Source organism: Eptesicus fuscus, chromosome 23, assembly GCF_027574615.1.
Source record: "Eptesicus fuscus isolate TK198812 chromosome 23, DD_ASM_mEF_20220401, whole genome shotgun sequence".
Taxonomy (NCBI): domain Eukaryota; kingdom Metazoa; phylum Chordata; class Mammalia; order Chiroptera; family Vespertilionidae; genus Eptesicus; species Eptesicus fuscus.
This window is the reverse complement of record NC_072495.1, coordinates 12,983,059-13,008,061: the sequence shown is the minus strand read 5'-3', so window position 1 is coordinate 13,008,061 and position 25,003 is coordinate 12,983,059. Positions and strand designations below refer to the sequence as shown.

General features: G+C 57.3%; 3 protein-coding genes across 3 annotated transcripts; 2 read left to right on the top strand and 1 right to left on the bottom strand.

Moving 5' to 3' along the window:
- The first annotated feature begins 5,412 nt into the window (after nt 1-5,412).
- On the top strand, nt 5,413-6,872 carry GSC2 (goosecoid homeobox 2). Its single transcript, XM_054712845.1, has 3 exons — nt 5,413-5,656; nt 5,759-6,012; nt 6,768-6,872. The coding sequence occupies exons 1-3, from the start codon at nt 5,413-5,415 to the stop codon at nt 6,870-6,872; spliced, it is 603 nt and encodes a 200-aa protein (XP_054568820.1).
- A 3,848-nt stretch (nt 6,873-10,720) lies between these two features.
- Nucleotides 10,721-20,215, top strand: ESS2 (ess-2 splicing factor homolog). The gene is made up of 10 exons (XM_028147029.2): nt 10,721-10,884; nt 12,567-12,735; nt 12,828-12,929; nt 13,640-13,809; nt 13,916-14,033; nt 14,321-14,454; nt 15,274-15,376; nt 16,536-16,645; nt 19,082-19,197; nt 19,663-20,215. Exons 1-10 carry the CDS (start codon nt 10,750-10,752, stop codon nt 19,940-19,942), a joined length of 1,437 nt encoding a protein of 478 aa, XP_028002830.2. The 5' UTR covers nt 10,721-10,749; the 3' UTR covers nt 19,943-20,215.
- Nucleotides 20,216-21,918: 1,703 nt separating this feature from the next.
- On the bottom strand, nt 21,919-23,273 carry TSSK2 (testis specific serine kinase 2). Its single transcript, XM_008142614.3, has one exon. The coding sequence runs from the start codon at nt 23,144-23,146 to the stop codon at nt 22,046-22,048; it is 1,101 nt and encodes a 366-aa protein (XP_008140836.1). The 5' UTR covers nt 23,147-23,273; the 3' UTR covers nt 21,919-22,045.
- Nucleotides 23,274-25,003: the final 1,730 nt, after the last annotated feature.

Sequence of the window (25,003 nt, the reverse complement as noted above, 5' to 3'; positions counted from 1 at the left end):
GCCCCTGATGGTCCCCCGGCCCCCCACAGGCCCTGCCCCTCCCTTTTGGCACTGACCCGCTTTGACCAGTCCTGGAAGCAGCTGGGCCTGCTCTTCAGTCTGGGAAACAGAAGTGATGGCAGCTAGCATTGTCGGTGAGGGTGTGCAGGTGGAAGGCAGGTGGAGTAAGATGGGAGGGCCCCTCTTTGGAGGCTACACCGAGCCCCAGGGTGGTTGAGAGGAGCCAAGCTGGCTGCAAGCTGTGAGAACTGGAGAAGCTGACTTGGAGCCTGGACAGCTGGAGGGAGGAGGCGGAGGCCCAATGGGGCAGATGGACAGAGGTGGCAGAGTGCAAGGACTGAGGGACCACGGAGATGGACAGCTGATCCTCTTATCCTGAGAGTTTGAAGCAGGGAAGCATCATGATTGGATGTGTTTGCAGAGATCACTGCCTCGGTAGCAGGCTCACTTGGAAGAGGGTGTCAGGAGGGGAAAGTGGCCAGGAGTGGGTTGGACGGCCATGGTGGGGGCACAGGTGGCTGGCACTGAGAAGGGGGCAGTGCAGAGGTCCAGATGTGGACAAGAGAACCAACGAGACTTGGGGGTGGGACACAAGGGAAATAGCAAGCACTGTTGGAGGGCTGGAGGCTTAAGCAGCTCTGGGGCAGGTGAAGGCTTACCAAGGTGCACGGGTGAGTGGGTGGACCACTTTCCTGGGTAGACAGCTGTGCATTTACCAAGGTGAACAGGAGTCTAGGTGTGTGTTTACCCAGGCAGGTAGACTCCTGTAGGTGGAAAGGCGGGCCTTTCACTGAAGGGGAGAAGTAGGCACTGGTGGGTGTTGTCTTGGGGACTTTGTCTAGACCCCCTCAGTGGTCAGTGCATCCATCTGCTTCTCTGAGTGTTGGTAGCTAATGGCACATAGCAGCTTCCATCTTGGAGCATTGTCCTGGCTGATGGAGCCGCTCACACAGGAACCCTGCAAAGCTGAGGGCAGAGCTCAGACAAGGACAGCGGAGCATGGGGCATAAAAGGCTGGTTCCACTCTAGCCGGTTTGGCTCAGTGGATAGAGCATTGGCCCAAGGACCGAAGGGTCCCAGGTTCAATTCCTGGTCAGAGCACATGCCCAGGTTGAGGGCTTGGATCCCCATTTGGGGGTGTGCAGAGGCAGCTGATCAATTATTCTCATCATTGATGTTTCTATCTCTCCCTCTCCCTTTCTCTCTGAAATCATTAAACATATATTTAACTCATATGGAAATTCAAGAGAACAAGAACAGTAAAACCAATGTTGAAAAATAACAAAGTTGGAGAGCTCACATTTCCCTGTCTCAAAACTGACTGGAAGGCTACAGTGATCAAAACAGTGTAGTACTATCGTAGGGGAGGTATATAGATCAATAATTCAGAATAAAGAAGTCGCTCTCATTTATGGTCAATTGACTTGCAATTCATTTATGGAGTGCAAAAACAATACAACAGGGAAAAGAATAATCTTTTTTTTTTTTTTTAACTAGAGGCCCTGCGCACAAATTAGTGCACCAGTGGAGTCCCTTGGCCTGGCCTGCGGGATGAGGCTGAAACCAGTTCTCCAGCATCCCCTGAGGGGTCTCAGATTGCGAGAGGGCACAGGCCAGGCCGAGGGACCCCACCAATGCATGGATTGGGGCTGGGGAGGAACATGGGAGGTTGGCCAGCCTGGGAGGGACTGTGGGAGGGCTCCAGGGCATGTCCAGCCCATCTAGCTCAGTCCTGATCAGTGGACCCCAGCAGCAAGCTCACCTACCGGTCGGAGCATCTTCCCCCTGGTGGTCAGTGCACAACATAGCGAGCAGTTGAGCGGCCTTAGCATTTTATTAGCATTTACGCTTTGATTGGTTGAATGGCCGACTGGACAACCAGACACTTAGCATATTAGGCTTTTATTATATAGGATATATTTTATTGATTTTACAGAGAGGAGAGGAGAGGGATAGAGAGTTAGAAACATTGATGAGAAAGAAACATTGATCAGCCGCCTCCTGCACACCCCCTACTGGGGATTGAGCCCTCAACCAAGGTACATGCCCTTGTCCAGAATCAAACCTGGGACCCTTCAGTCTGAGGGCTGACGCTCTATCCACTGAGCCAAACCAGTTAGAGCAAGAATAATATATTATTTAATTTATCTTTATTGCCCTGGCCGGTTTGGCTCAGTGGATAGAGTGTCAGCCCTATCCAGGTTTCTCTGGATTTTGGAGGCAGCGTGCTCGGAACTTAGGAATACTGCCCCGGCCATTTGTTGCATGAGACAGAGCACGCCTGCTCTGAGCAGAGCCCAGAGCAGGAAAGGAGTTTGCAGCAGGCCCAGGCTTCAGCACAAGCAGCTCTGTGACCTGGCAGAGCCCCTGGCGAAGAGTTACAGTGTAAACTCTTGGGGTTCTGGAGCGAGACTGTACCACACGCCATTCACAAACCTGCTCCTGGCATGTTACTGGCCCCTGGCAGAAACGGAACATCTGACCTCGGGCTGTCAAGTGACCAATGTGGCCAAAATGGCTCACCAGAGCTGGAGACTGTCTGAACCACCAAGGCTTAAGGTCACACAATGGAAGAGGCATTGCCGGATCAGCTCCCAGCAAACCCAGACACAAGTAAGCTGCCTGAGCAAGTGACTGCCACACCCACGTGGCCTCCTTGGCTGACACCTCGGGTGGCCCTGAACAGTAGCGATGAGGGGAAAGTCCCCAAAGGGCAGGCTTCTATGGAGCAGCACGTCATCCACATGGTGTGGAAGGGACAGTGCTGAGGAAAAGAAGACAGGGACCCGGGGGCCACAGCAAACAGTTGAGTCGGTTGGTTCTGGGGCCGGGACAACCAGAACAGAATTTCAGAGACAAGGAAGTAGAGGGACGAGGCACGTAAAGAACTGGTGTGACATGGTGCTGGGTTTCCAATTCCTGGAAAACATGGGTCTGGATCTGGCGGTGGAGATGGGGAGCCCCACTCCCCAGTATTCACAGGGACCCATCTGTGGAATCTGTGTTCACATCCTTGTGACTTTAGGTTCTGGGTCTTGGAGGGGCCGCTTTCACCAAGAACACAGCAAAAGTGGCACGAAACAGAAGCCATGGTAGCTGCCGGGCCACTCAGCTCTCAAGACAGCAGAGGGGTCCCCGCCCCAGCAGGGGTACCAAGCTCAGGTCCGGGGAGCGGGATGTTAGATCTCCCCGTCCACTGTGTGACCTCAAAGATGAGAATCCGGATCAACCCATCAGGTGAGCCACCTGCACCTTCAGAGGCACTCGTCACTCCTGGGAGAAGGGGAGCCTGGTACGTCCTCACAACCAACTCACGCATCAGAGGCCGACGCCTATCCATCATCCTTCCTCTCCTACCGCTGCCCAGAAATTGTGCCCAACCAGAATCCCGGGGAGTCTGAATGCAGCGACCCTACTTTGAGAAGCAGCGGGCTGGGCACACCCAGAACCCCTCCACCCCCAAGATGTGAGCTGGTGACCCACTGGAGCGTCGGCCAGATGGGAGGCACCCTGACGGGATAAGCTGTGCACCCTGGGCCTCACTCAAGGTGACCCCAGACACCCCAAGCCAAAGTGGAGCTGGCCTCCCTCTCAGCATCTTCCTCTCTCTTCTTCCGTTTCCCCTGGTGCTCCCTCACCCTAAACAACTCACTTTGGTCCTCCTCCACCCCAACCAATGATCTGTTCTCTGTCACTCTGACGTTGCCTTTTCCAACGTGTCACATAAATAGAATCACAAGGATGCAGCCTTTTGCGACGGGCTTTCACTCAGCACGTGTCTCTAAGATCCATTGTGTTGTGTGTCACGGTCACTCCGGGTTCCTCCCTGGCATGGTGGACCTCGGTGCCTGCATCCACTCACCAGCTGATGGGCTTCTGGGTTTGTACGCTTTGGCGATGATGAATAAAGTTGCTCTACACATGCCGAAACCGGTTTGGCTCAGTGGATAGAGCATCGGCCTGCGGACTCAAGGGTCCCAGGTTCGATTCCGGTCAAGGCATGTACCTTGGTTGCGGGCACATCCCCAGTAGGGGGTGTGCAAGAGGCAGCTGATCGATGTTTCTCTCTCATTGATGTTTCTGGCTCTCTATCCCTCTCTCTTCCTCTCTGTAAAAAAATCAATAAAATATATATATATTAAAAAAAAGTTGCTCTAGCCGAAACCGGTTTGGCTCAGTAAATAGAGCGTCGGACTGGGGACTCAAGGGTCCCAGGTTCGATTCCGGTCAAGGGCATGTACCTTGGTTGCGGGAACATCCCCAGTAGGGGGTGTGCAAGAGGCAGCTGATCGATGTTTCTCTCTCATTGATGTTTCTAACTCTCTATCCCTCTCTCTTCCTCTCTGTAAAAAAATCAATAAAATATATTTAAAAAAAAAAAAAAAAGTTGCTCTACACACTCGTAGGCAGCATTTGTACGAACAGAAGTTTTCACTTCTCTAGGGTGAATCCCCAGGAACAGAACTGCTGGTTCATGCGGTTGACTGTGCTTAACTCAGCAGGGTGGCTTCTTTGTATTTAACATTTCCCTCCGCCGCTCCGTTCTCTCCTTTCCATTCTTTGAGGGCAACTAGAGGAAGCCAGGCATCTCCTCAGCTAGATCATCTCATTCATTAGGGACATTTTCTATTTCCTATTTCCTGCTCTCCTGCAGGTCACAATGTTGTTCAATTCTTGCCGCTCTGACTAGGGTCTCCTTCCCTCCATGTTCCAATAGCATTTTCCTCACTTTCCTCTAGGACACACTGTCAGTCTCAGCGGGTTCTTCCAGCTCTCACTCACTGCCCACTGCCCAGCCCCAAAACCAATGCCATGTGATTTAGGGCTTGCATAGGCTCAACTGACCCAGGAGAGAAGGCAGGCAATTGGGGACATAGCTCCTGCCCTCACCCCTATTTCCTCCAGGAGGCTAAGACTGGGCTCCGAAGCGGGTGGGAAGTTTGGGGCCCAAGAGTTTGTTTGGGATCCTGGCTTTGGGGATGGTGCCAGGCCCCATTTGAGGTCGGGGGCCCAGTAGCGATGGGGCGAGGAGGCTGCGCAGTTGGGGTGGGTTTCTTCTGACCAGTTCATCCGCCTCGGAAGGGTCCCGATGGGGACTAGGGGGAGCCCCGGCCTCCTTAGCTCCAGGGCGAGGGCGTCCTCGGGGCGCTACCCTAGCAGCAAGGCGAGGTGGGCAGGCTCCGGGGCGGTGGGAGGCTCCCAGGACTTCCTGCGGGTCCCATCCCCGAGGCTCGCCAGCCCCCGCGCGCCGTGGCGGGACAGCATTTCCCGCCGCCGCTGTCGGGGATTAGCGAGCTCCGGGCCACGCGGCGGGATTAGCCCGCGTGGACGAGGCGCCCGGCCCGGGGATTATCGCGCTCCCCCCACCCCCGACGTATATATATCCCGGAGGCGGCGGCGGGCCGGGCCGAGATGGCGGCGGCGGGGGGCGCGACGAGCCGCAGGGGCCCCGGGCGGCCCCGCCCCTTCTCCATCGAGCACATCCTCTCCAGTCTGCCCGAGAGAAGCCCCCCGGCCCGGGCCGCCCGCCCGCCGCAGCCAGCCGGCCGCCCAAGCCCTGCGGAGCCCGGGGAGCCCGGGGCGCCCGGGGCTGCGCCCTGCGCCTGCTGCTGCTGCTGCGGCCCCCGGAGGCCCCCGGAGCCGGCCGCCAGGCTGGGTGAGTGGCCGCGGGGCGCGGGCGGGGGAGGTCCGGGGTCACGGCGAGGTCGGTGCCGAGCGCGACCCCCGCCCCGCGCCTCACCACGCCCTCGCCCCGCAGGCGCGCGGCTGCCGTGGCCGCTGAGGCTGGGGCCCTCGGCGCCCTTGCCCTTGGCCGTGCCGCCCGGAAGCTCCGGGGCACTGCCCGGCGCGGGCGGCCCCGGCCCGCAGCGGCGCACGCGACGCCACCGCACCATCTTCAGCGAGGAGCAGCTGCAGGCGCTGGAGGCGCTCTTCCTGCAGAACCAGTACCCCGACGTGGGCACGCGGGAGCGCCTGGCCGGCCGCATCCGCCTGCGCGAGGAGCGCGTGGAGGTGGGGCCCGCCCGCTGGGCTCGGGAGGGTCCCCGGGTCCGGGCGGCCGGCTCCCTCCTCCTCTTCCCAGAGAGTCCGCCCGGGCGCAGGGGGCGCGGCGGGAGGAGGGGCGGGAGGCGCCGGGACAGCCACGGGCGGGGGCGCGGCGGGGACAGGCACGTGTGGGGAGATGTTCTTGGAACTGGAGGAGAGTGAGGCCAGCTTTCCTTTCCTTTGTTTTCAACTTCATGTTCCCCTGATGGTAAATGCGGCGCGCGTTCCAGGTCCAGAATTTGGGAAGCTCCGAAGACCGCAGAGCGGCAGGAGGGGCGCCCTGGGCGCCGCGGGGCGGAGGTGGGGGTGGGAAGGGATTGGGGCGGGATGGCTGGTCCGTGTGGGAAAGGGGTTCCCGTCCCGCGACCCGGACCGTGGCCGCAGCTGCTACCCCACGCCGGCTCCGCAGCGCTGGTCCGCCCACACGCTGGGCGGGACCGCCCCACCTATGGGAGCCCGGCGGGACCCCCCCACCTATGGGAGCCCGGCGGGACCCCCCCACCTATGGGAGCCCGGCGGGACCCCCCACCTATGGGAGCCCGGCGGGACCCCCCACCTATGGGAGCCCGGCGGGACCGCCCCACCTATGGGAGCCCGGCGGGACCCCCCCCACCTATGGGGAGCCCGGCGGCCCCCCCCCACCTATGGGAGCCCGGCGGGACCCCCCACCTATGGGAGCCCGGCGGGACGCGGGTCCTGCCTGAGCAGTTCCTCCTCCTCAGGTTTGGTTCAAGAACCGCCGGGCCAAATGGCGACACCAGAAGCGGGCGTCAGCGGCTGCGAGGCTCCTGCCCGGAGCCAAGAAGCCTCCCAAGGAGCGATGCTGATGCTCCGCGCGCTGCTCCTCGGCTTGGCCTGGGGCGGCTCGGAGAGACGGCGGTTCCGCCTGAAAAGCAGTTGCGGGAGGACCCTGCCTCTTGCCGTCGGCACAGCGTCCCGTGTCCTGGAGCTGGTGCTGGAGGCGGGAGGATCGTGTGGTCCCTGCGCCGCCTGCAGAGAACGCCGAGGACCCAGGTGCGCTCGGCTGCCCCACGGCCCGCGGGCTCGAGGCTTGGGGGCGGGGGACACAGCAGGTCGGCTTCCTCACCCCTCCTCCCGGGCACGAACCCTGCCCAGAGGACAGGAACCGCCCGCTGTCGATAGGGGACCTAGAATCCTCCTTTCTTTCCTGGGCATGCTGGCCCCCCTCCTCTCTGCACCCTGGATGTGACCCCCGGACCTGGAGGCAGGGTGGGTGGTGTCTGTGCATCCTGGGGTTGCTGCCAGCTCGAAGGTACTGCACTGGGTTCCATGTTCAGACCTTTCCTGTGAGCCTATTGCAACAACGAAAAACAAACAAGCAACTACAACACCACAAAAACACCCTAGATTCCGGTCAAGTGCGGTAACCTCGGTTGCAGGCTCCAGACCTGGTCCTGGTCTGGAGGCAACCAATTGATGTGTCTCTCTCACACCGATATTTCTCTCTCTCTCTCTCTCTCTCTCTCTCTCTCTCTCCCCCCCTTCCCTTCCACTCTCTAAAAATCCTCCAGTGAGGATAACAAAACAAACAAACAAAAACCAGTTGAGTCCGAAGTCTGCCCTGGTTCCACTCCCACACCCAGCTGGAACCTGTCCCTTCTCTCTCCTTCCCAGGGAAGGGGAGGCATCTTGTCTTGGGGAGCACAGTCCAGTAAGGACTCAATCCCTGCACCAGGGTGCCCCTCAGCAGAGCAGACTGCCCTACCAGTACTGGTCTGGCACCCTGGAGGCCTGCACTGGCCTCTACCTGCTGCTTCATGGGGGTAGGGGAGCGGTGGTCCTTCGCTTCCTCCCTGGGGGGCAGATTTCCATGTTGTGGCGTCTGCCTCCCTCGCAGCAGTCAATCTCTGCCACTCTGTAGGACAAGAGGAGGCTCAGTTGGGGAGACCTACCCCCACACACATTGCCTTGAAAATGTCTGCTTTCCCTTCCATCATCCTGCCCCCTGGCTGAAGGATAGTGTGGAAATACGACTTCAGCTCCCCAAGTAGACCCAACAGTGGGCCCAAGGAACCTAACACCCCCCCTCCTCTGGCTTGAGGACCTTGCTCTGCCCCCTCACAGGTCCTGGGGGGAGTTTGGGAGGAGTATCTGGCAGGAGACACAGTTTACTTTCCATAAAAGTCACAGAAGTCAGGGTTGCAGCTCTTGGGACTGTCCAAGGCTGGCCAGCTCAGATAGCACCCAGCAGGCATGGTGCTCCCAGCCAGGGCTGCCTTAAAACTGCCGGGTGCGGCCAAGACAGCAGCTGTTGCCTCACCCCCCAGGATGCACACTCTGACTGTCACCAAGCTCTCTTCCCTGAATCCTGGCCGTATCCTTGGCCCCTGCACAGTCGGCCTGTGGAGCTCCCCTGCAGGCTGGGACACTCTCATCTCGCTGGGTTACTGGACCTTTGCCCTCCTTGGCTGAGTGGTTATTTGCCTTTGTGCGGGGCCGCCAGGGTTAGAGTTCCATCTTCAAGGGACGGGTGGCTGTGTTGCCCTTTTGATTTTTCTCCTTTCTCTCTAGCTGCTCTTGGGCAGGCTCACCTCCACAGCTGGCTGCTAACATACGAGTAGGTGTCCTTGAGGCTGCGTCTCAGCCACCCCCCTCTCATCTCCATTCTCGCCCTGGTCTCTCTCTTCCATTCTCAGCTGCCACATTTACATACCCAGCCCAGGCCTCTCCCCAGAACTAGATATTTATGGCCAAGTGTCCCTTTGACTCCTTTACCTGGAAGCCCACAGGCCCACCTTGTCCTCAGAAGGCGAGCTCCTCCCCCGTACATACCAGGTGCATGAACCAAAGGCAGGCAATTACCCTGCCCCCGCCTCTCCCTCACCAACCAGACACAAGCCAACAGCAAGTTGATCTCAACTTCCAAAAACAATCCCAGAACCTACCTTCTCCTCAGCGTCAGTTGCACCAACCTCATGAACACCTCCATCATCTCTCACCTTGACCGTTGCAGCCACCTTCAGTCTTGCCACCTCTATCCACTCTGGTTCCTTTTTTTTTTTTAAAATATATTTTATTGATTTTTCACAGAGAGGAAGGGAGAGGGATAGAAAGCCAGAAACATCGATCAGCCGCCTCCTGCACACCTCCCACTGGGGAGGTGCCCACAACCAAGGCACGTGCCCTTGACCGGAATCGAACCTGGGACCTTTCAGTCCGCAGGCGGACGCTCTATCCACTGAGCCAAACCGGTTTTGGCCTCTGGTTCCTTTTTAATTTATTCTGCATAACGTCTGCAAGTCTGAACCTGCGTCTCCCCTGATACAGCACTCCAAGGGCTTCCCATTGCCCCATGACCCACAAGGTGCCATCGATTGCAGCCTGGCCTGCCTCTCTGGCATCACCTCACACCTCACTGCTCCTTGTACTCTGCAGATCCAAAGGTCTTCTCCCTCCTGCTGCTCTTTGCCCATGCTTTTCCCTCTCCACCTGATCAATGTCATTTGGATCTGCAATCACCCCCTGCCCGGGAAAACTTCCCATGACTGGCGATTCCTCAACTACAAACACTTTTCTTGCTCCTGTCAACTGCAGTTCTAAGCTTGTTCCTGGGGTGACCTAACCAGAGTCTGTCTTCCTCATTGGGCTGTTAGCTCTGTGAGGGCAGGAACCATCACCATGGAATCCCCAATGAATAAAGGAATGACTGCCTATTGTACTAAATCATTTTGGGATAACACTTACTTTTTTTGACATTAATTCTCAACCTCCTTTTGAGGAGAAATGATCAGTCCTGAAAAATGCTTAGGCAATTTTCTGGTCCACTTCAATGAGAATTAACCCTCTTCTGGGAGCTCACTCTGGCATTTAGGGACCTGAAAAATTTTTTTTTTAATTTTCTTTTTTTCTTCCCCCATTGCCCTCTCCCCCGCCCCCAGGGACCTGAAAATTTTTAACCAGATATTTATTTTTTTTCTTAATTTTTATTGATTTTTCACAGAGAAGAAGGGAGAGGGATAGAGAGTTAGAAACATCGATGAGAGAGAAACATCTATCAGCTGCCTCCTGCACACCCCCTACTGGGGATGTGCCCGCAACCAAGGTACATGCCCTTGACCGGAATCTAACCTGGGACCTTTCAGTCCTCAGGCCAACGCTCTATCCACTGATCCAAACCAGTTTTGGCAACCAGATATTTCTTTATTGAACCATCATGTTTTGCTTTCTTTTTTCTTTTGTTAGATAACTATCAAGAAAGAATTGTCTTAGAGTTCTTTTCTTGCATAAAATTTTAATAAAAGCTTTGAAACGTGTATATAACCAAAATTCTTGAAGTGTGTATTTTTGTTGATAATATGGAAGCATATGCAGATTATTTGCCAAAAATTGGGAAGCCAAGGCCTTACTTAATGCAGGAACGTTTCACGGTTAGAGTGAATGACACACACACAAAAAAATAAAAAAATAAAAAAAAATAGAGTGAATGACACGCCCCTTAACCCCACCACCACCACAGCGCCGCCTAGTGCCCACAGCTCGGGTACATAAGAATATAGCGAGGGTTGGGGAGAAGACTACAATTCCCATAAGGGCGAGGGCTTGTAGTGACGTCATTGCGGAGCGCGGTCGGCCTCCGAAACGCGCGGTTCTCCCATTGGCCAACTGTTGGAAGCGCTTGTGCAGCCAGCACAGTCCCGCCCCTCTGACGCTGTGACGCGCCTTCTGAGCAGTCCTGGGATAGCGATGGAGACGCCCAGTGCGTCTCCCCGGGCCCTGTTGCTTTCCACCGCGTCCGGGCCCGGGAGAAAGCGGGCGGCTGCGGAGGCCGGGGCTGTGGCGAGGAAGCAAAAGGTCTTGGACGAGGAAGAGTACATCGAGGTAAGACCTCGGTGCGGACGCCAGCGACTTCTGGGTCCTCCTGGGTCCTCCCCTCCCACCCCCACCCTCCTCGCGCTCCTCTGGGGTACCTCCTCACTGGTTGAGGCACTCTCCTCCTCTCGCAGAGGTGAAGCAGCCCGAGTCCCTGCCGCCCTTGGGGTTTGGACGGTACGAGAGCCAAATAAACACAGTGCAGAAGGGGCTGGGTGTCCTTGATGGAGGAAGCAGTGTTGTAGGTGAGGGAGGAGGCAGTTCTGCTTGTATGTGTGGGGGATTAGGGAAACAAGGTTTTCTGTTAAAGCCTGAGTGAGAGTTTGGAAGGCTAGTGGCAAAGAGGACTTTCTAGAGAGCGGTCATGGCAAGTGCAAAGGCTGGGAGTCCTGCGATTGTGGCAGCATCTTGAAATCCTGCCGCAAACAGGCCGGAAGGGGGAGATTGGAGGGTGTCAGTTTGGTGTGGGACCGGTTAAGTTTGGGAGGCTTCTAGTCTATACCGACAGGGGGCGTTAGTGGACAGCTGGGTGCACAAATGTACAGCTGAGGAGCAAGGTTTGGCTGGAGGTGCAGAGGCTGGGGATCACAATTCGTGCTGGTGATGGGGGGAGGGAGGGAGGGTGAGTGGCTGAAGTCATCCAGGTAAAGGAAGACCCAGAAGTCACTGGCGTCTGCACCGAGGTCTTACGTTGGAAGTAGGAGTGAAGGTGGCAATCTACCTTCTCCCCAGCTTCACTTGCACCAACCTGATGAAAACCTTGGTCCAGCAGGTGTGGAAGTGGGGCCAGCAAATGGGAATGAGAATGACCAGTTAGTAAGGGAGAGAGAACGGCTTCATGAAAATCAGAGGAGCATTTAGTAATGTTAGATGTTACAGCAAGGCCACATGGGATGTTGTTTAGAATGCCTTTTTAAAAAAATGTATATATTTTATTGATTTCAGAGAGGAAGGGAGAGGGAGAGAGAGATAGAAACATCAATGATGAGGGAATCATTGATTGGGTGCCTCCTGCGTGCCCCCTACTGGGCATCGAGCTCACAAAGCAACCCGGGCATGTGCCCTTGACCGGAATCGAACCTGGGACCTTTCAGTCCACAGGCCAACGCTCTATCCACTGAGCCAAACCAGCATGGGCTAAAATGCTTTTTTTAAAAATATATATTTTATTGATTTTTTACAGAGAGGAAAGGAGAGGGATAGAGAGTTAGTAACATCGATCAGCTGCCTCCTGCACACCCCCCACTGGGGATGTGCCCGCAACCAAGGTACATGCCCTTTGACCGGAATCGAACCTGGGACCTTTCAGTCCGCAGGCCGACGCTCTATCCACTGAGCCAAACCGGTTTCGGCTTAAAATGCTTTTTAAAAAACTTTTTTATTTATTGAGAGAGAGAGATAAGAAAACATGGACTTATTGTTCCACCCATTTATACATTCATTGGTTGACTCCCTAACCGGGGATCAAACCCACAACCCTGGCACATTGGGAGGATGCTCCAACCGACTGAGCTACCCGACCGTGGCAGGGATGTTGTCCTCATCAGAAAACGCCCCTAAACTCGGGAGCATTGGGCTGGACAGAGGTTGGGGGGCGGATGGTCAGCAGTGGCCTTAGCATGTGCATCAGCTGACAGAGGCAGGGGAGCCTAGATGGGAGCTCTGACTCTTGTTCTGATCTCTCCTGACAGGGCCTCCAGACAGTCATCCAGAGGGACTTCTTCCCTGACGTGGAAAAGCTGCAGGCACAGAAGGAATATCTGGAGGCTGAGGAGAATGGGGACCTGGAACGGATGCGCCAGATTGCCATCAAGTTTGGCTCTGCTCTGGGCAAGATGTCCCGAGAACCCCCGCCGCCCTGTAAGAGGACTCCTGTGGCTGGCACAGACGGGAACAATCTCTGAACTGTTGCCTCAGGTTCACTCTGATGCCCGTTTCCTCCCTTTCCCCAGATGTGACTCCAGCCACATTTGAAACCCCTGAGGTGCACACAGGGCCTGGAGTGGTGGGCCACAAGCCCCAGGGCCGGGGCCAGGGCCTGGAGGATGGTGATGGTGAGTGCCCTCTTTCTGTCACATGGTCAGTGACCCCTAGGAGACTACCCTGGCCCTGCGCTAGGAAGGGGACCTCGCTGACCCAGCCTAGCTCCTCTAGGGAGCGCCCCTCCTCCAAGCTAAGCCCCATGGCTGCAGGGGCCTGGGCCTGCCTTGGGCGCATAGTGGCCTGGTTTCCCTCCCAGAGGTCAGAGATTCCAGGGTTCCAGAATCCTGGGGAAGGGTAGAGGGCCAGCTGCCAGCCTTGGTGTTTGTTAGCTGGAATGTACACTGGTTTGGAGGGATGGCTACGGTGGGTGGGAGGGCCTGGGCTCACCCCCACCTGGGTCGCTGATGGCACCCCACCCCAAGGGAAGGGACACTCAGGGGCTTCCAGAGCTGCCGTATCTCCCAGGACCCTGGGCAAACCTGTTCTTTCTCTAACGCGTGGGTGCTCCCCCTCCAGTCTGAGTCAGATCGCACACTTCGCTTGGCATCCAGCAGATGAGGAGAGCCACCGAAGGCTCCCTGGGCACTTGGGGTGGTTGATTCTGCCCCCGGGTGGGGAGTTGTCCGGCAGTGTGGGCTCTCACAACCAGACCCAGGATCAAGTGTGAGAGTTCTAGCCCTGCTTGTAGGTAAGTGCGGTTCCCAGGACCCACAGTCTGCAGAGTGGTGTTGGTGCCATTTATGGCTCTGTGTCACACACCCCCCCCTTTACCCCTGAGCAGGAGAGGCTGGAGAGGAGGAGGAGAAGGAGCCCCTGCCCAGCCTGGATGTCTTCCTGAGCCGGTACACAAGCGAGGACAACGCCTCCTTCCAGGAGATCATGGAGGTGGCCAAGGAGAAGAGCCGGGCACGCCATGCCTGGCTCTACCAGGCCGAGGAGGAGTTTGAGAAGGTATGCCTGGGTGCAGGGGCAGAAGCACCCTCTGTGGGGGTGGGGAAGTCCCAGGGCCAGGGCACCCTAGGGCGCTCTGACCCTCACTTTTCCTCATGTGATGCAGAGGCAGAAAGATAATCTTGCACTCCCATCGGCAGAGCACCAAGCCATTGAGAGCAGCCAGGCCGGCGTAGAGACCTGGAAATACAAGGCCAAGAACTCCCTCATGTACTACCCAGAGGGTGAGCAGGCGGCGTGGGCAGGGCTGGGTGTTTGGATCTGGCCTTCAAGGCGTGTGTCTCTGTTCCCTAGTATTCTGGGCCTCCGAGGGGTCCTGGTCTGTTTGGGGGGCAGGTGGGTCTGTGTGTGAAGTCAGTGAGGGAGTGAGGCTCTCCCCAGCTTTGTTTGGGTTTTGTGATGTGGGGACTGAAGTCGGCTCCATGTGTCTGTTCAGCGGGGAATGACGTGGCCTCTCTCAGGCCCTGAGCACCCCTCTGACACCTGCTGCCATCTCTCCTCGGTCTGCCAGGCGTCCCTGATGAGGAGCAGCTGTTTAAGAAGCCCCGGCAGGTGGTGCATAAGAATACTCGCTTCCTCAGGGACCCCTTCAGCCAGGCCCTGAGCAGGTCTCAGCTGCAGCAGGCTGCTGCCCTCAATGCCCAGGTGAGTGGCGGGAGCCAACAGCGGGCTGGCGGTGGGCAGAAATGACTTCTTTGATCTTGACTCTTCCTCTTAAATGAGTTCTTGGGCTCGGCAGAGCTCAGCCGTGCAGAAGTATTTGGGGCCCCTGTGTGGCAGGGTCCTGTGTGTTCTCGACCCATGTGGACTCCCATTGGGGCTCTGTTTTGTCAGACACGTTCTGTGGGTCCAGATCGGTGCCAGCTCCCTTTGGGGGGGGCAAGGGCATTGAGACAAAGTCAGCTGCTGAGAGCAAGGCCAGTCTGGCCAGACCTGCTTCTCTGCACCAGGCAGGGCTGGGGCGTGGGAGGGGGTAAGTAGGGAGTGGGTAGGCTGTGGTGGGGGGCTTGGTGTGGCAAACAGCACAGATTTCCAAGCGTGGGAGTCCCGTGTGATGGCGGTTCTGGTGGTCATGGGGCTGAAGGGTGGGAGACAGGAGGTGGGGGAGACTGCTCTGGAGGCTCTTACAGGGGCCTTATGGGAAGAAATCAGGGTACAGGCACCCATAGTTAGTGTAGCCCCTGAAAATATCCCAGGTGGGGTGTGGCCGAGCCCTACCCCGCATGGAGGGGGAGCCTGAGGAGAGCTTCCTTCTTTGGATGCCTGCTCTGACAGGTCCTCAAGGTCTTTGCAGGGGCCAGGGGCCTCCCTCCTTTTCCCCAGTGGGGCTACCCGCCACAGAGACCCGGCTCTGCTCTTCGGGGGTTGGGAAGTGTTTCCGCTGTGTTCCTGTGCACCTGCCCATCTGCCAGTGGGAGAGAGTGGTTGTGGGCCCCCTGACACTAGTCTCTCTGCTTGTTCCAGCACAAACAGGGCAAGGTGGGCCCCGATGGCAAGGAGCTGATCCCCCAGGAATCCCCTCGAGTGGGCGGATTTGGATTTGTTGCCACCCCTTCTCCTGCCCCTGGTGAGAAATGCGCCTGCTGCCACGCCGGCCCACCTGTGGACGGCCCGGGGGGAGGTGGGCTGCTCGGTTGGTCCTGGCCACTCTCGGCGCTCCCCTAGGGTCTGCCCCTCACCTTGTGTGACTCAGGGACCCAGTGTCCCATCCACAAGGACAAGGCTGGACTGTAAGGCAGACCCGACCTGAGATGTGTGGGACCTGGTTTCTTTAGCCAAGGGGTCTGTCCCTCACCCAAAGCTGGGCAGGACAGACTGAGTTCGTCAGAACCAGGGGTGTTGGGGCTCTGCTGGACAGACTGGTGTGCTGAGCATGCAGAGGGGTGCAGGGGATGCCTGGGGCCTGGTTTGCAGTGAGGGCAGTGTAGTCCAGTGGGCTGCCAGGCAGACCTCTTCGTATGTAGATGTGCACGGAAGGCAAGTTGTTGTCTGCAGGAGGCTGGTTACACCTGGGGCCTGAAGGGGCCGTGCCTGGCCTGTGCGGAGTGGGCAAGATAGGCCTTGGGGAGCTGCAGGAGCCTGTGTCCCTCTCTCAGGCCGCCTACCTCCTGCCACTGGCCTGGGCTGGGGCTGAATGTCCCCTCAGTCCTGGGGTAATGTTTCTGGGTCTCACGTTAGCACTGTAAGGAGGGGTCTCTGGGCCCCAGCCCTGCATCTCCTCACACAGAAGGTGTGTGAGCCGTGGGGACGGTCTCGCAGTACACACTGTCCCTCTGCCCTCCCGTGCACTGGCCCTTGTGCTCTGGGGAGCTGGTTGCCATGACATAGGCAAGGGCATGTGGGGTTTGCCCAGGGTCCTGGGAGAAATGGCACCTCTGGAAGCCCCTGAGTGTCTCTTCCGTTGGGGTGGCCCTGTGCTAGGAAGGGGACCTCACTGACCCAGCCCAGCTTCTCTAGGGAGCTCCCCTCCTCCAAGCTAAGCCTGGCTGTAGGGGCTTGGGTCTGCCTTGGGCCCAGAGTGGCCTTGTTTCCCTCTCAGAGGGCAGAGAGGCCAGGGTTCCAGAGTCCTGGGGAAGGATAGAGGGTCAGCTGCCAGCCTTGGTGTTTGTTAGCTGGAATGTACACTGGGGGTGGGTGAGGGGACTATATTGGGGGGGGGGAGGGCCCGGGCTGTGCTCCCACCTGGGCCCCCTAGCCTGAGGTGTCTGTGGGTTCTCCATCTGCAGGTGTGAACGAGTCTCCGCTGATGACCTGGGGAGAGGTTGAGAACACACCAGTGAGAGTTGAAGGATCAGAAACCCCCTACGTGGACAGGACACCAGGGCCAGCCTTCAAGGTGAGTTGTGGTGAGGGGAGCACAGGTGGGACCCCAAGTGGATGTGTGGTCTTCTGAGCACCCGTAGCTCAGTGCACAGAGGATGGCCCAGCTGCCACTGTCAAAGCAGAACTGACCAGTGGGCTGAGCCACGTGCCAGGCCACACACCTGCTCAGGCGCTGCACTTCTAAATGGTGCCCGGGCAGTGAAGACAGGTGTGGGTGGATGGATGGTTTTGCCAAGGAGGAACTGGTGGGGTGAGGCCGAGGCAGCGAGGCAGGGAATGGCTGTGGCTCCTCTGGGCCTGCAGTCCCAGAGGATGGGGCTGCCCAGAGATGACCGGTGGTCTCAGAGGCAGACCCGGAGCTATGCTGCAGGCCTGAGGAAGGGTCTCAGAACCCCAGCATTCTGTGGGATGCGGTGTATGTCCTCAGAAGGGCTGTGCACTTCCACAGAGAGGCCTCTTGCAGTGATGGGGGTGGCCCAGGATGGTGTGGGCAAATGGGCAAGCAGGTGGGGTCCCAGAGAAGTATTGGGAAGATGAGGTTCTCTGGTCTACACGCAGTTTGTTGGGGAAACTGAGTGACTGGCAGGGTGTGAAAGGAGGAAGCTTGCAGTTCTGCTCTCTGGGTGCTGGGCTGCTGCCTGTACCAACTGTGGGGTGCTGGGAGGTCGAGGGAGACAGAGGTTGGTGTTGTCACAGAGACAAAGAGTGCAGGATTACCCCATCTGCTCTGACACCCCAAAGAATTGGGCTTGGAGTCTGGGATTGATGCAGAAGGCCTACCTAAAAGGCTGGGTCAGTCATCTTGAACCCGTCCCTTAAATGCTGCCAGTGATCAGTTTGAAATGCAACAAAAAAATGGATATCACTCACTGTAGCAGCAGAAATTTAGAATAACCAGGAGTAACTTAGCTTTCAGAGAAACCACAGGAGAACACCACTAACTTTCCCCGCTCCCCAAGGGTGTGGGCTCTGCCGTGTGGCCTCCTCAGTGTAGTAGAGTTCATGTTGCCTTGATAGTTCAGAAAGGTAGCATATCTAGATAGTATGTACGCAGAGGTTTTTCGTACCTCGGTTCTGAACTTTTTCTGGGTTGCAAGGAAAACTTGAGAGAGGAAAGAGAGAGGAGCCTTTGCTGTCCCATACTGGCCAGGCCAAGGGACCCTACCCATGCATGAATTTTGTGCACCAGGCCTCTAGTAAGTAAATAAAGCTAAACAAACAAACAAACAAAAAACCAAGGTAAGCACCTTGTTAGAAAAATAGGCCAAGGACACATTTTGGGAAGTTCTCAAAAGAAAAACAGAAAGTTGGAAAGCAATAGATATGTCAGAAGAGTGTCACTGGTCCTAGAACCTACAGGTCAATAGAAAAGAAGAAACATTTTAAAACCTCAGTTCAAGTCAGAATTTAGGGTGTGTTGGAGATGCTAACTCAAATTGTGCTGAGTAGTAACTTGGAAAGGAAGTAAACTAGGTCCTTAATCTGTATAGCAGAATGTATTCCAGAAACTCGGAAAAGTTAAGTAGGAAGAGAATAAGTATAAAACAATGAGAAGAAAATAGTGCTCAATATTTAATATGATTTTAAGGTACAAAGGACTTTGTACACATAAAAGCAAAGGAAGAAATCACAAAGGAGTGATGTCTAGCTTACATTCTATGGAAATGACAAACTGAAGTACAGCCAAAAATGTCACACGTAAAACTAAAATCAAATAACTGGAAAGATGTTTGTATGGCATAGCCTAATATAACCAACATAGATAAAGCTCCTATCTGTATATATAAAAGCCTAAGTGATTGTTACAACTGGTTGACTGAACAACTGGTCTCTATAACGATGCACTGACCACCAGGGGGCAGACGCTCAACACAGGAGCTGCCTCCTGGTGTTCAGTGCGCTCCCACAGCCAACCTGTTGCCGGCCAACTTCCCGTGGTCCCTCCCCACTGCTGGCCAGCTGACCCAGATGGGCCAGATTGGGACTGGGCGAAGTGGCCCCCATTGGCCCTGATCACTGGCCAGGCCAAGGGACCCTACCCATGCATGAATTTTGTGCACCAGGCCTCTAGTAAGTAAATAAAGCTAAACAAACAAACAAACAAAAAACCAAGGTAAGCACCTCGTTAGAAAAATAGGCCAAGGACACATTTTGGGAAGTTCTCAAAAGAAAAACAGAAAGTTGGTAAGACAGAAAGATAATCAGAGGGAAGCAGATTAAAACAAGATGCTCTGTTCTAAAAGATTGTGAGGTTCCTAACTCAGCAGTGCTGGCTTTGAGGGCACCGTGATGGCAGGTGGGCACTCGGCCTAGCTGGTTGGAGGCCTTCAGGGGCTTTTAGGAGAGGTGATGTTGGGTTGGTGAGATGGTGGAGGCCATGGGAAGAGTCAGCCCTTCCAGCAGTGAGGGACTGTCCGGCTCCGTGAGCACCCACACACCTACTTTGTAGATCTTGGAGCCGGGCCGCAGGGAGCGGCTGGGGCTGAAGATGGCCAACGAGGCTGCTGCCAAGAACCGGGCCAAGAAGCAGGAGGCCTTGCGGAGAGTGACGGAGAACCTGGCCAGGTGAGGGCTGTCTGACCCTCGTGGGCTTTCTCCCTGCTCCCACTCGGCCCCACCCCCAACAGTGTGGACGTCCGGTCTTCAGGGCAGTCCCAGGTGTCCTTCGATGGGTCCTGGGGCAGCTCCCCGGGTCCGGAGTGAGGCCCTGTGTGAACCAGGATGTGGGGGGCCCCTTCGTTTTTTTCTTCAACCTCTGAGGCACATCCCTAAAAGGGACCTTAAGGCCTGTTGTCCCACTATGAGCTCTTGTCAGACCTGTGATCATGGATGTCATCATTCCCCTTAGAGAAAATTGGGGTCCACCCCAGCCCCGTGGCCAAGGGCCGCACCAGCACTCCACCTCAGTGTCCTCAGCCCAGAGTGACCAGGAGTCTCCCGTGTGTCTTCCTATGGAGCTGTGGCAGGCCCTATTGCTGGCTGTGCCCCTCAGGCCTAATCTCCCTCTCTTGCTCACGCCCTCTATTCCAGCCTCACCCCCAAAGGCCTGAGCCCAGCCATGTCCCCAGCCCTGCAGCGCCTTGTGAGCAGGACAGCCAGCAAGTACACAGACCGGGCCCTGCGGGCCAGCTACACACCATCCCCAGCACGCTCAGCCCACCTCAAGACCCCGGCCGGCGGGCCCCAGACCCCGACGAGCACACCAGCTCCTGGCTCGGCCACACGCACCCCCCTCAGCCAGGACCCGGCCTCCATCACGGACAACCTGCTGCAGCTCCCTGCCCGGCGCAAAGCCTCAGACTTCTTCTAGCGCCAGGCCCGGGCTGGGCTCATGGGATATTTGTGGAGCCTGCAGGGCAGTTGTCCATTCAGCAGAGGACTCCGGCCTTTTGGGGACCCAGGCCCGGGCCAAAAGCAGTGACTGTCCCAGGAGCCGCCGAAGAAAGGTGCCATGTCACAGCCAGGCTGGCACAGGACCCACCCCATGGCCCTTGGATGCATCCCAGGGCTTTGCTGGTACTTTTTTCTATGGAGCCCCTGCCCATTTCTATTTAACAGGAATTAAAGAACACCTAGCACAGTCTGCAGGGCCGTCCCTTTGCTTGCATGGAGATCTCAGGATTATGGGAGAAGATGCTGTGTGGGGTGATCCTTGGAGGGCGAGGTGTCTTACCTTTCCTGTCACCACCTGCATTGCTTTCTGTGGCACTCCTGGCCTTAAAACCTGCGCTGAGCTCACAGCATATTGGTCCCCTGTGACTCCCACCTCATATTCTGTTCCTCTGAGGGAAGGACGGAGCCCTTGGGAACTGAGCCTCTAGGGTTCACCTGCGGCTCTGGGCCCTGGGCTGCATGGGTCCTACATAGGTGTCAGGCCACACTGCTGTGTGAGGTTCCTTCCCAGTGGCTTCACCATGACTTCTAAGCCCCTGGTTTCTAGCTCAGGTGGGGCAGGGCTGTCTCCATCTTCCTGCTCCCTCCACCCCCATCCCCACCCCCCGTACTCCAGGCACTGCCAGTCTTAGGATGCTGAGTCACCAATCTCACCTGTCACTCCCACCAGCAGTAGCCCCAGGTAACAGTGACCTGGGTCACAGTGTCAAGCAGTGGGGCCTGCCTCATGCAGCACCATTTATACCACCAGCCAGCGCTTGCTTGACAGCCTGAGTGTATTGGTGCCCAACCCCCAGAAGGCCTAGGGCCAGCTGCTTCACATGGAGTTGGGGGGGCCCCAGACCATGGCTGCTTGCCAAATGGGTCTCTTCTGCCTCAAGTGGGATCAGATTGTGCCCTTGGGGGCTCGCTGCTCAGGGAGGCGACCTGGAATCCCTCAGACAGGAGTCCTGCTTCGAGCACCCCAGCCCTCGCACCAGGCCGTCTTCCTGAGGACTCCTGCACTGGTCCGCTTCTGCCCTCCTGAGTGCCAATAGCCGCCGGAGGCTGGTGCAGGGCCTGCTGCCTTCTGGACACTGCTAGCCTGCACTCCTCGGCGGTGAGTTCCTGCAAACTCCAGGGGCCAAGTCCTGTCTGTGCCCTGTGACACACCAAAGGGGCTGGGCTGGGCTTAGCAGGTGAGCTTGGACCAAGGTCTGGGACGCAAAGTGTGGGTTTTGATACTTTTCCCGCATGGGGAAGAGTGGCCCTGGGCTTGAGGGTGCCCCCAGGAAATGGGAAAACAGAGGTCGGAGCGGGCATGAGTGAGACGCAGAGAGATGCTGTCCAGTCAGGGCCACCTAAGGCCAGGTGCTGACCACTTCCAGCACGTGGCTGGCCTGTTTGGAGTGTGCCCTGGGTGACAAAATAGGGCTGCTGTGTGGGGTGACCAGGATGCAGTGGAGAGGGTGAAGGTCAGAGGTCTTGGCTGGGGCTGCCTGCCTTCCTAGGGGTGAGGGAAGGGAGGGGGAGGAGAACTTTGAGGAAGAGCTGTCTGAGGAAGTGGGATGGGGTCAGAGAGTGCTGTGCTGCACCTGAGGTGGGGGACACATCCGCCTGGCGAGCCCTGGAGGCTCTGGGCACCGGCAAGTCAGGGAGACCGGTGGGAGCCTGGCAAGATGGTCCATGGCTGCGATCGCCTTGTCCACAGGCCTCTCCGTGAGAACTTGTGCCCGAGCCCCGGTCCCTGGACCCCTGTGCTGGAGACGCTGCGCCGCAAGGAGGGTGGTTGGCTGAGTCCTGGAGAGAAAGACTCCTCAGGGGGCACTCTCGATGCTTGTTTACACTTTGTGGTTTATTTGCTGGTTAGTAATTAACGTCTTTGCTACTAAGTAGAAGAAAGCTAATAGAACGTAATCAAAATAGTGGTTTAATTGACAGATTTTACTTGTTCCTTGCACCTGTGCCTTCTTCAGCTCCTACCTGCCTACTTAGTTTACGTGGGCGCCACCGTGCACCACGCCCCCCAGCCATCGGCACCCTAGGTACCTGCCTTCCCCACCTCGGCTCCGGAGACGTGGTGGTCTTTCGCCCTGGAGGTCTCTGCCAGCCTGTCCTCCATTTTGTCCTCGTTCTCGGGCACCACATGCAGCCGGTGCTGGGTTTTGGCCCCCAGCTTGTGATCGGGCCGGTGCTCGGGCCGGTGCTCAGGCCGGTGCTCGGGGCATGAGCCCGGCCGTGTGTCCAGTTTGCAGTCGGCCCGATACTTGCCCTCACCATCCTTCTTGAAGGAGGCGGAAGACATGGCTTTGGGCTTGGGGGGCTGCAGCCACGAGTGGCTGAGGATCTCGTCGATGTGCAGCCGCCGGTTGACGTCTGGCTGCAGGATACGGTAGATGAGGTCCTTGCACTCACCCGTCAGGTTCTTGGAGCGCGGGAAGTCCACGCGGTGCTCCTTCTGGATGCGCAGCATCTTCTTGATGTCGGAGTCGTCGTAGGGCATGGAGCCGCAGACCATGATGTAGAGGATCACGCCCAGGCTCCAGATGTCGTAGACCTTGGGCTGGTAGGGGATGCCCTGCAGGACCTCGGGGGCCGCGTACGCCGCCGACCCACAGAAGGTCTTGCTGAGGATGATGCGCCCGCTGCAGTCTCTCAGGCAGCGCTTGGAGAAGCCAAAGTCGGACAGCTTGATGTTGAAGTCCTTGTCGAGGAGAAGGTTCTCGCACTTGAGGTCTCGGTGGACAACGTCCAGGTCGTGGCAGTACTTGACGGCTGAGGAGAGCTGGCGGAACATCTTGCGTGCCACATCCTCATGCAGGGCTCCCCGGCACTTGATGAACTCGAGGAGGTCGCCCTGGACCCCAAGCTCCATGACAATGTAGATTCGCCCATCCGAGGTCTCGAAGATCTCGTAGGTCTTGATGATGGAGCGATGATTGACAGTTGCCAGGATGTCCATCTCCCGAGGAAGGAATCTCTCCACAAAGTCGGAGGGCGTTTTCTTGCGGTCAATGATCTTGACCGCCACATTGAACTTGAGGCGCTCAGAGTAGGCTGATTTGACTTTTGCGTAGGAGCCCTTGCCAAGGTTGATACCCACGATGTAACCCTTTTTCCTTAGGACCGCAGCATCATCCATGGTGCCAGGAGTGGCTGGCGCCACTGCCCTCTACATCCCCTCCCCACGTGGGCCAGCAGGCATTGTCCTCATTTACAGCGTGGGGAGCCGTCTGGCTGGGCCTCCCTGGACTTGTGGAATGCTCAGCATTATCTCCACGTGACTTCAGCATGTGAAGTCATAAAGCCAGGCAGCCGGGAGTGGGAACTGGGCTGGGGGGAACAGGGCCCCGGAACCCTGGAAGCCAGGCTGGCGTGGCAGGAGTGCCTATTCCCCACCCACTGTAAGGAAGCCAGCACCGAGGACTGTGGTAACCGTCCCTGCGCCTCCTTGCCGCGGCTTCCCTGTCAGACGAGTCAGGCCGAAGGTGGGGGCTGCCCAGGAGTGCCAGTCCCATGCTAGCTTTCCTTTCTCGGCTGTGGGGACTGACCCTGGGTTAGTTCCTGTCTCGTTAGGGTTAGCTTCCTGCAGCTTCTTGGGTGTGTGAAGAAAACTCCATCTAGGGCTTGTGTCCTCAGAACTGGCGGTGTCTGGGAGGGACTGCTCTGGTCTGGCCGGGCTGGCAGTGGTTCCAAGCTTCGTGGACAAGAGCAGCTTCTGTTTGGGGTAGAAGGGCTGGGTGGATGAGTGCTGTAGTGAGCAGGACGTGTCGGGGTGGAAGGCCAGGCAGGCTCTGGGGTGTTGCAGGCCCCAGACTGGCAGATGTGCTCTGAGGACTGGGGCAGGCCTGGGGGATGGGTTGAGAGTCAGGTAGAGGAGGTGGTAGGCATCCAGGTAGGGAAGAGTGAGAGAGGAGAGGGTCTTGTTCTGAGAATGGCTGAGTCCCACAGACAGGAGGGAGGTGGGGGGAAAGGTAAGTGGGGGCTCTTCCCTGAGGGATGGGCAGCCACTGCAGGGCACAGGGAAGAAGAGCTGTGGCCCAAGTCACATTTTGCGATGGCAGCATCGAGAATGGGCTTTGGGGCGAGTGGAGGCCAGTACCTTTGACCAGGCAACAGGAGGCTGGACTAGGGTGGGCCTGGGGGTTCTGGGCGACAGAGGGAGACAGCGGGCTGGTGTGCTGGTCACTGATTGGGCAGGGCCTGGGCGGAGCCTGGGTGCTGGCGGTCCTGGGGATGCTGAGGGCCAGCGTCCTGTTAGGAGCAAGCACCTGGGTGGATACGTCAGTGTGGGCCTTTGTGAGGAGTGGCACGTCGCAGCTGTTGGAACCCTGGAAAGCATCGTTTGCGTCACTGAAACCGTCTTTTGCGCCTGGAAACAATGTGAAAACCTTCCTTCAGGGCGTGTGTGGAGTGCTGCTTTGGAAAATATGGCCTCCTGTATACACCTTAGGTAGTTCAAAGCCCTGCTGTTCACTTGTTTTCTGTCACGGGCATCCCATGCCCACACGTAGCAAGTTGTCAGGACAGGTGTGCCATGTGCTCTGTGACCTGCTCCTGTGTGGGTGGTCAGGGGCTGACAGTGGAGCTGGCATGCAGAGGATCAACACCGCTCCATCCGCCAGGTGACAAGGGGCAGGGCATGGCAGGCAGATGTGACATGTTGCCCAGAGCACAGCTCTATGGATGCACTTGGAGCATGTGTCCGGAGGTCCATGTTGAAGATGGCAGTGGCTGGACAGCCAGAGCCCAGGTGCCAGGCGGGAGTGACTGGTCCCAGCAGGGTGAGCCCACAGTGGGTGACTGCCCTCCAGCAGCCAGTCCTCCCTGGGGCCCGCTTACCCTCTGAGGCCCGCTTTCTCCTGGGGGGTCTTTTGGTCTTAACTGAGCAGTACTCACTCCTTTGTGTCCCAGAAGGGGCTGGTTGTGAGGATTTGCAGGCCAGGACCCAGTTCTGTCCTCACAGCTGAGTGACCCTTTCACAAAGGCTTTAGGATCA

Bases quoted from the DNA above. Each gene is read 5' to 3' on its own strand.
- GSC2 (XM_054712845.1), top strand. From the start codon at position 5,413: ATGGCGGCGGCGGGGGGCGCGACGAGCCGCAGGGGCCCCGGGCGGCCC. The intron at 5,657-5,758 runs GTGAGTGGCCGC...CTCGCCCCGCAG, and splicing joins GGAGCCGGCCGCCAGGCTGG to GCGCGCGGCTGCCGTGGCCG. The intron at 6,013-6,767 runs GTGGGGCCCGCC...CCTCCTCCTCAG, and splicing joins TGCGCGAGGAGCGCGTGGAG to GTTTGGTTCAAGAACCGCCG.
- ESS2 (XM_028147029.2), top strand. From the start codon at position 10,750: ATGGAGACGCCCAGTGCGTCTCCCCGGGCCCTGTTGCTTTCCACCGCG. The intron at 12,736-12,827 runs GTAAGAGGACTC...CCCTTTCCCCAG, and splicing joins CCGAGAACCCCCGCCGCCCT to ATGTGACTCCAGCCACATTT. The intron at 19,198-19,662 runs GTGAGGGCTGTC...CCTCTATTCCAG, and splicing joins GTGACGGAGAACCTGGCCAG to CCTCACCCCCAAAGGCCTGA.
- TSSK2 (XM_008142614.3), bottom strand. From the start codon at position 23,146: ATGGATGATGCTGCGGTCCTAAGGAAAAAGGGTTACATCGTGGGTATC.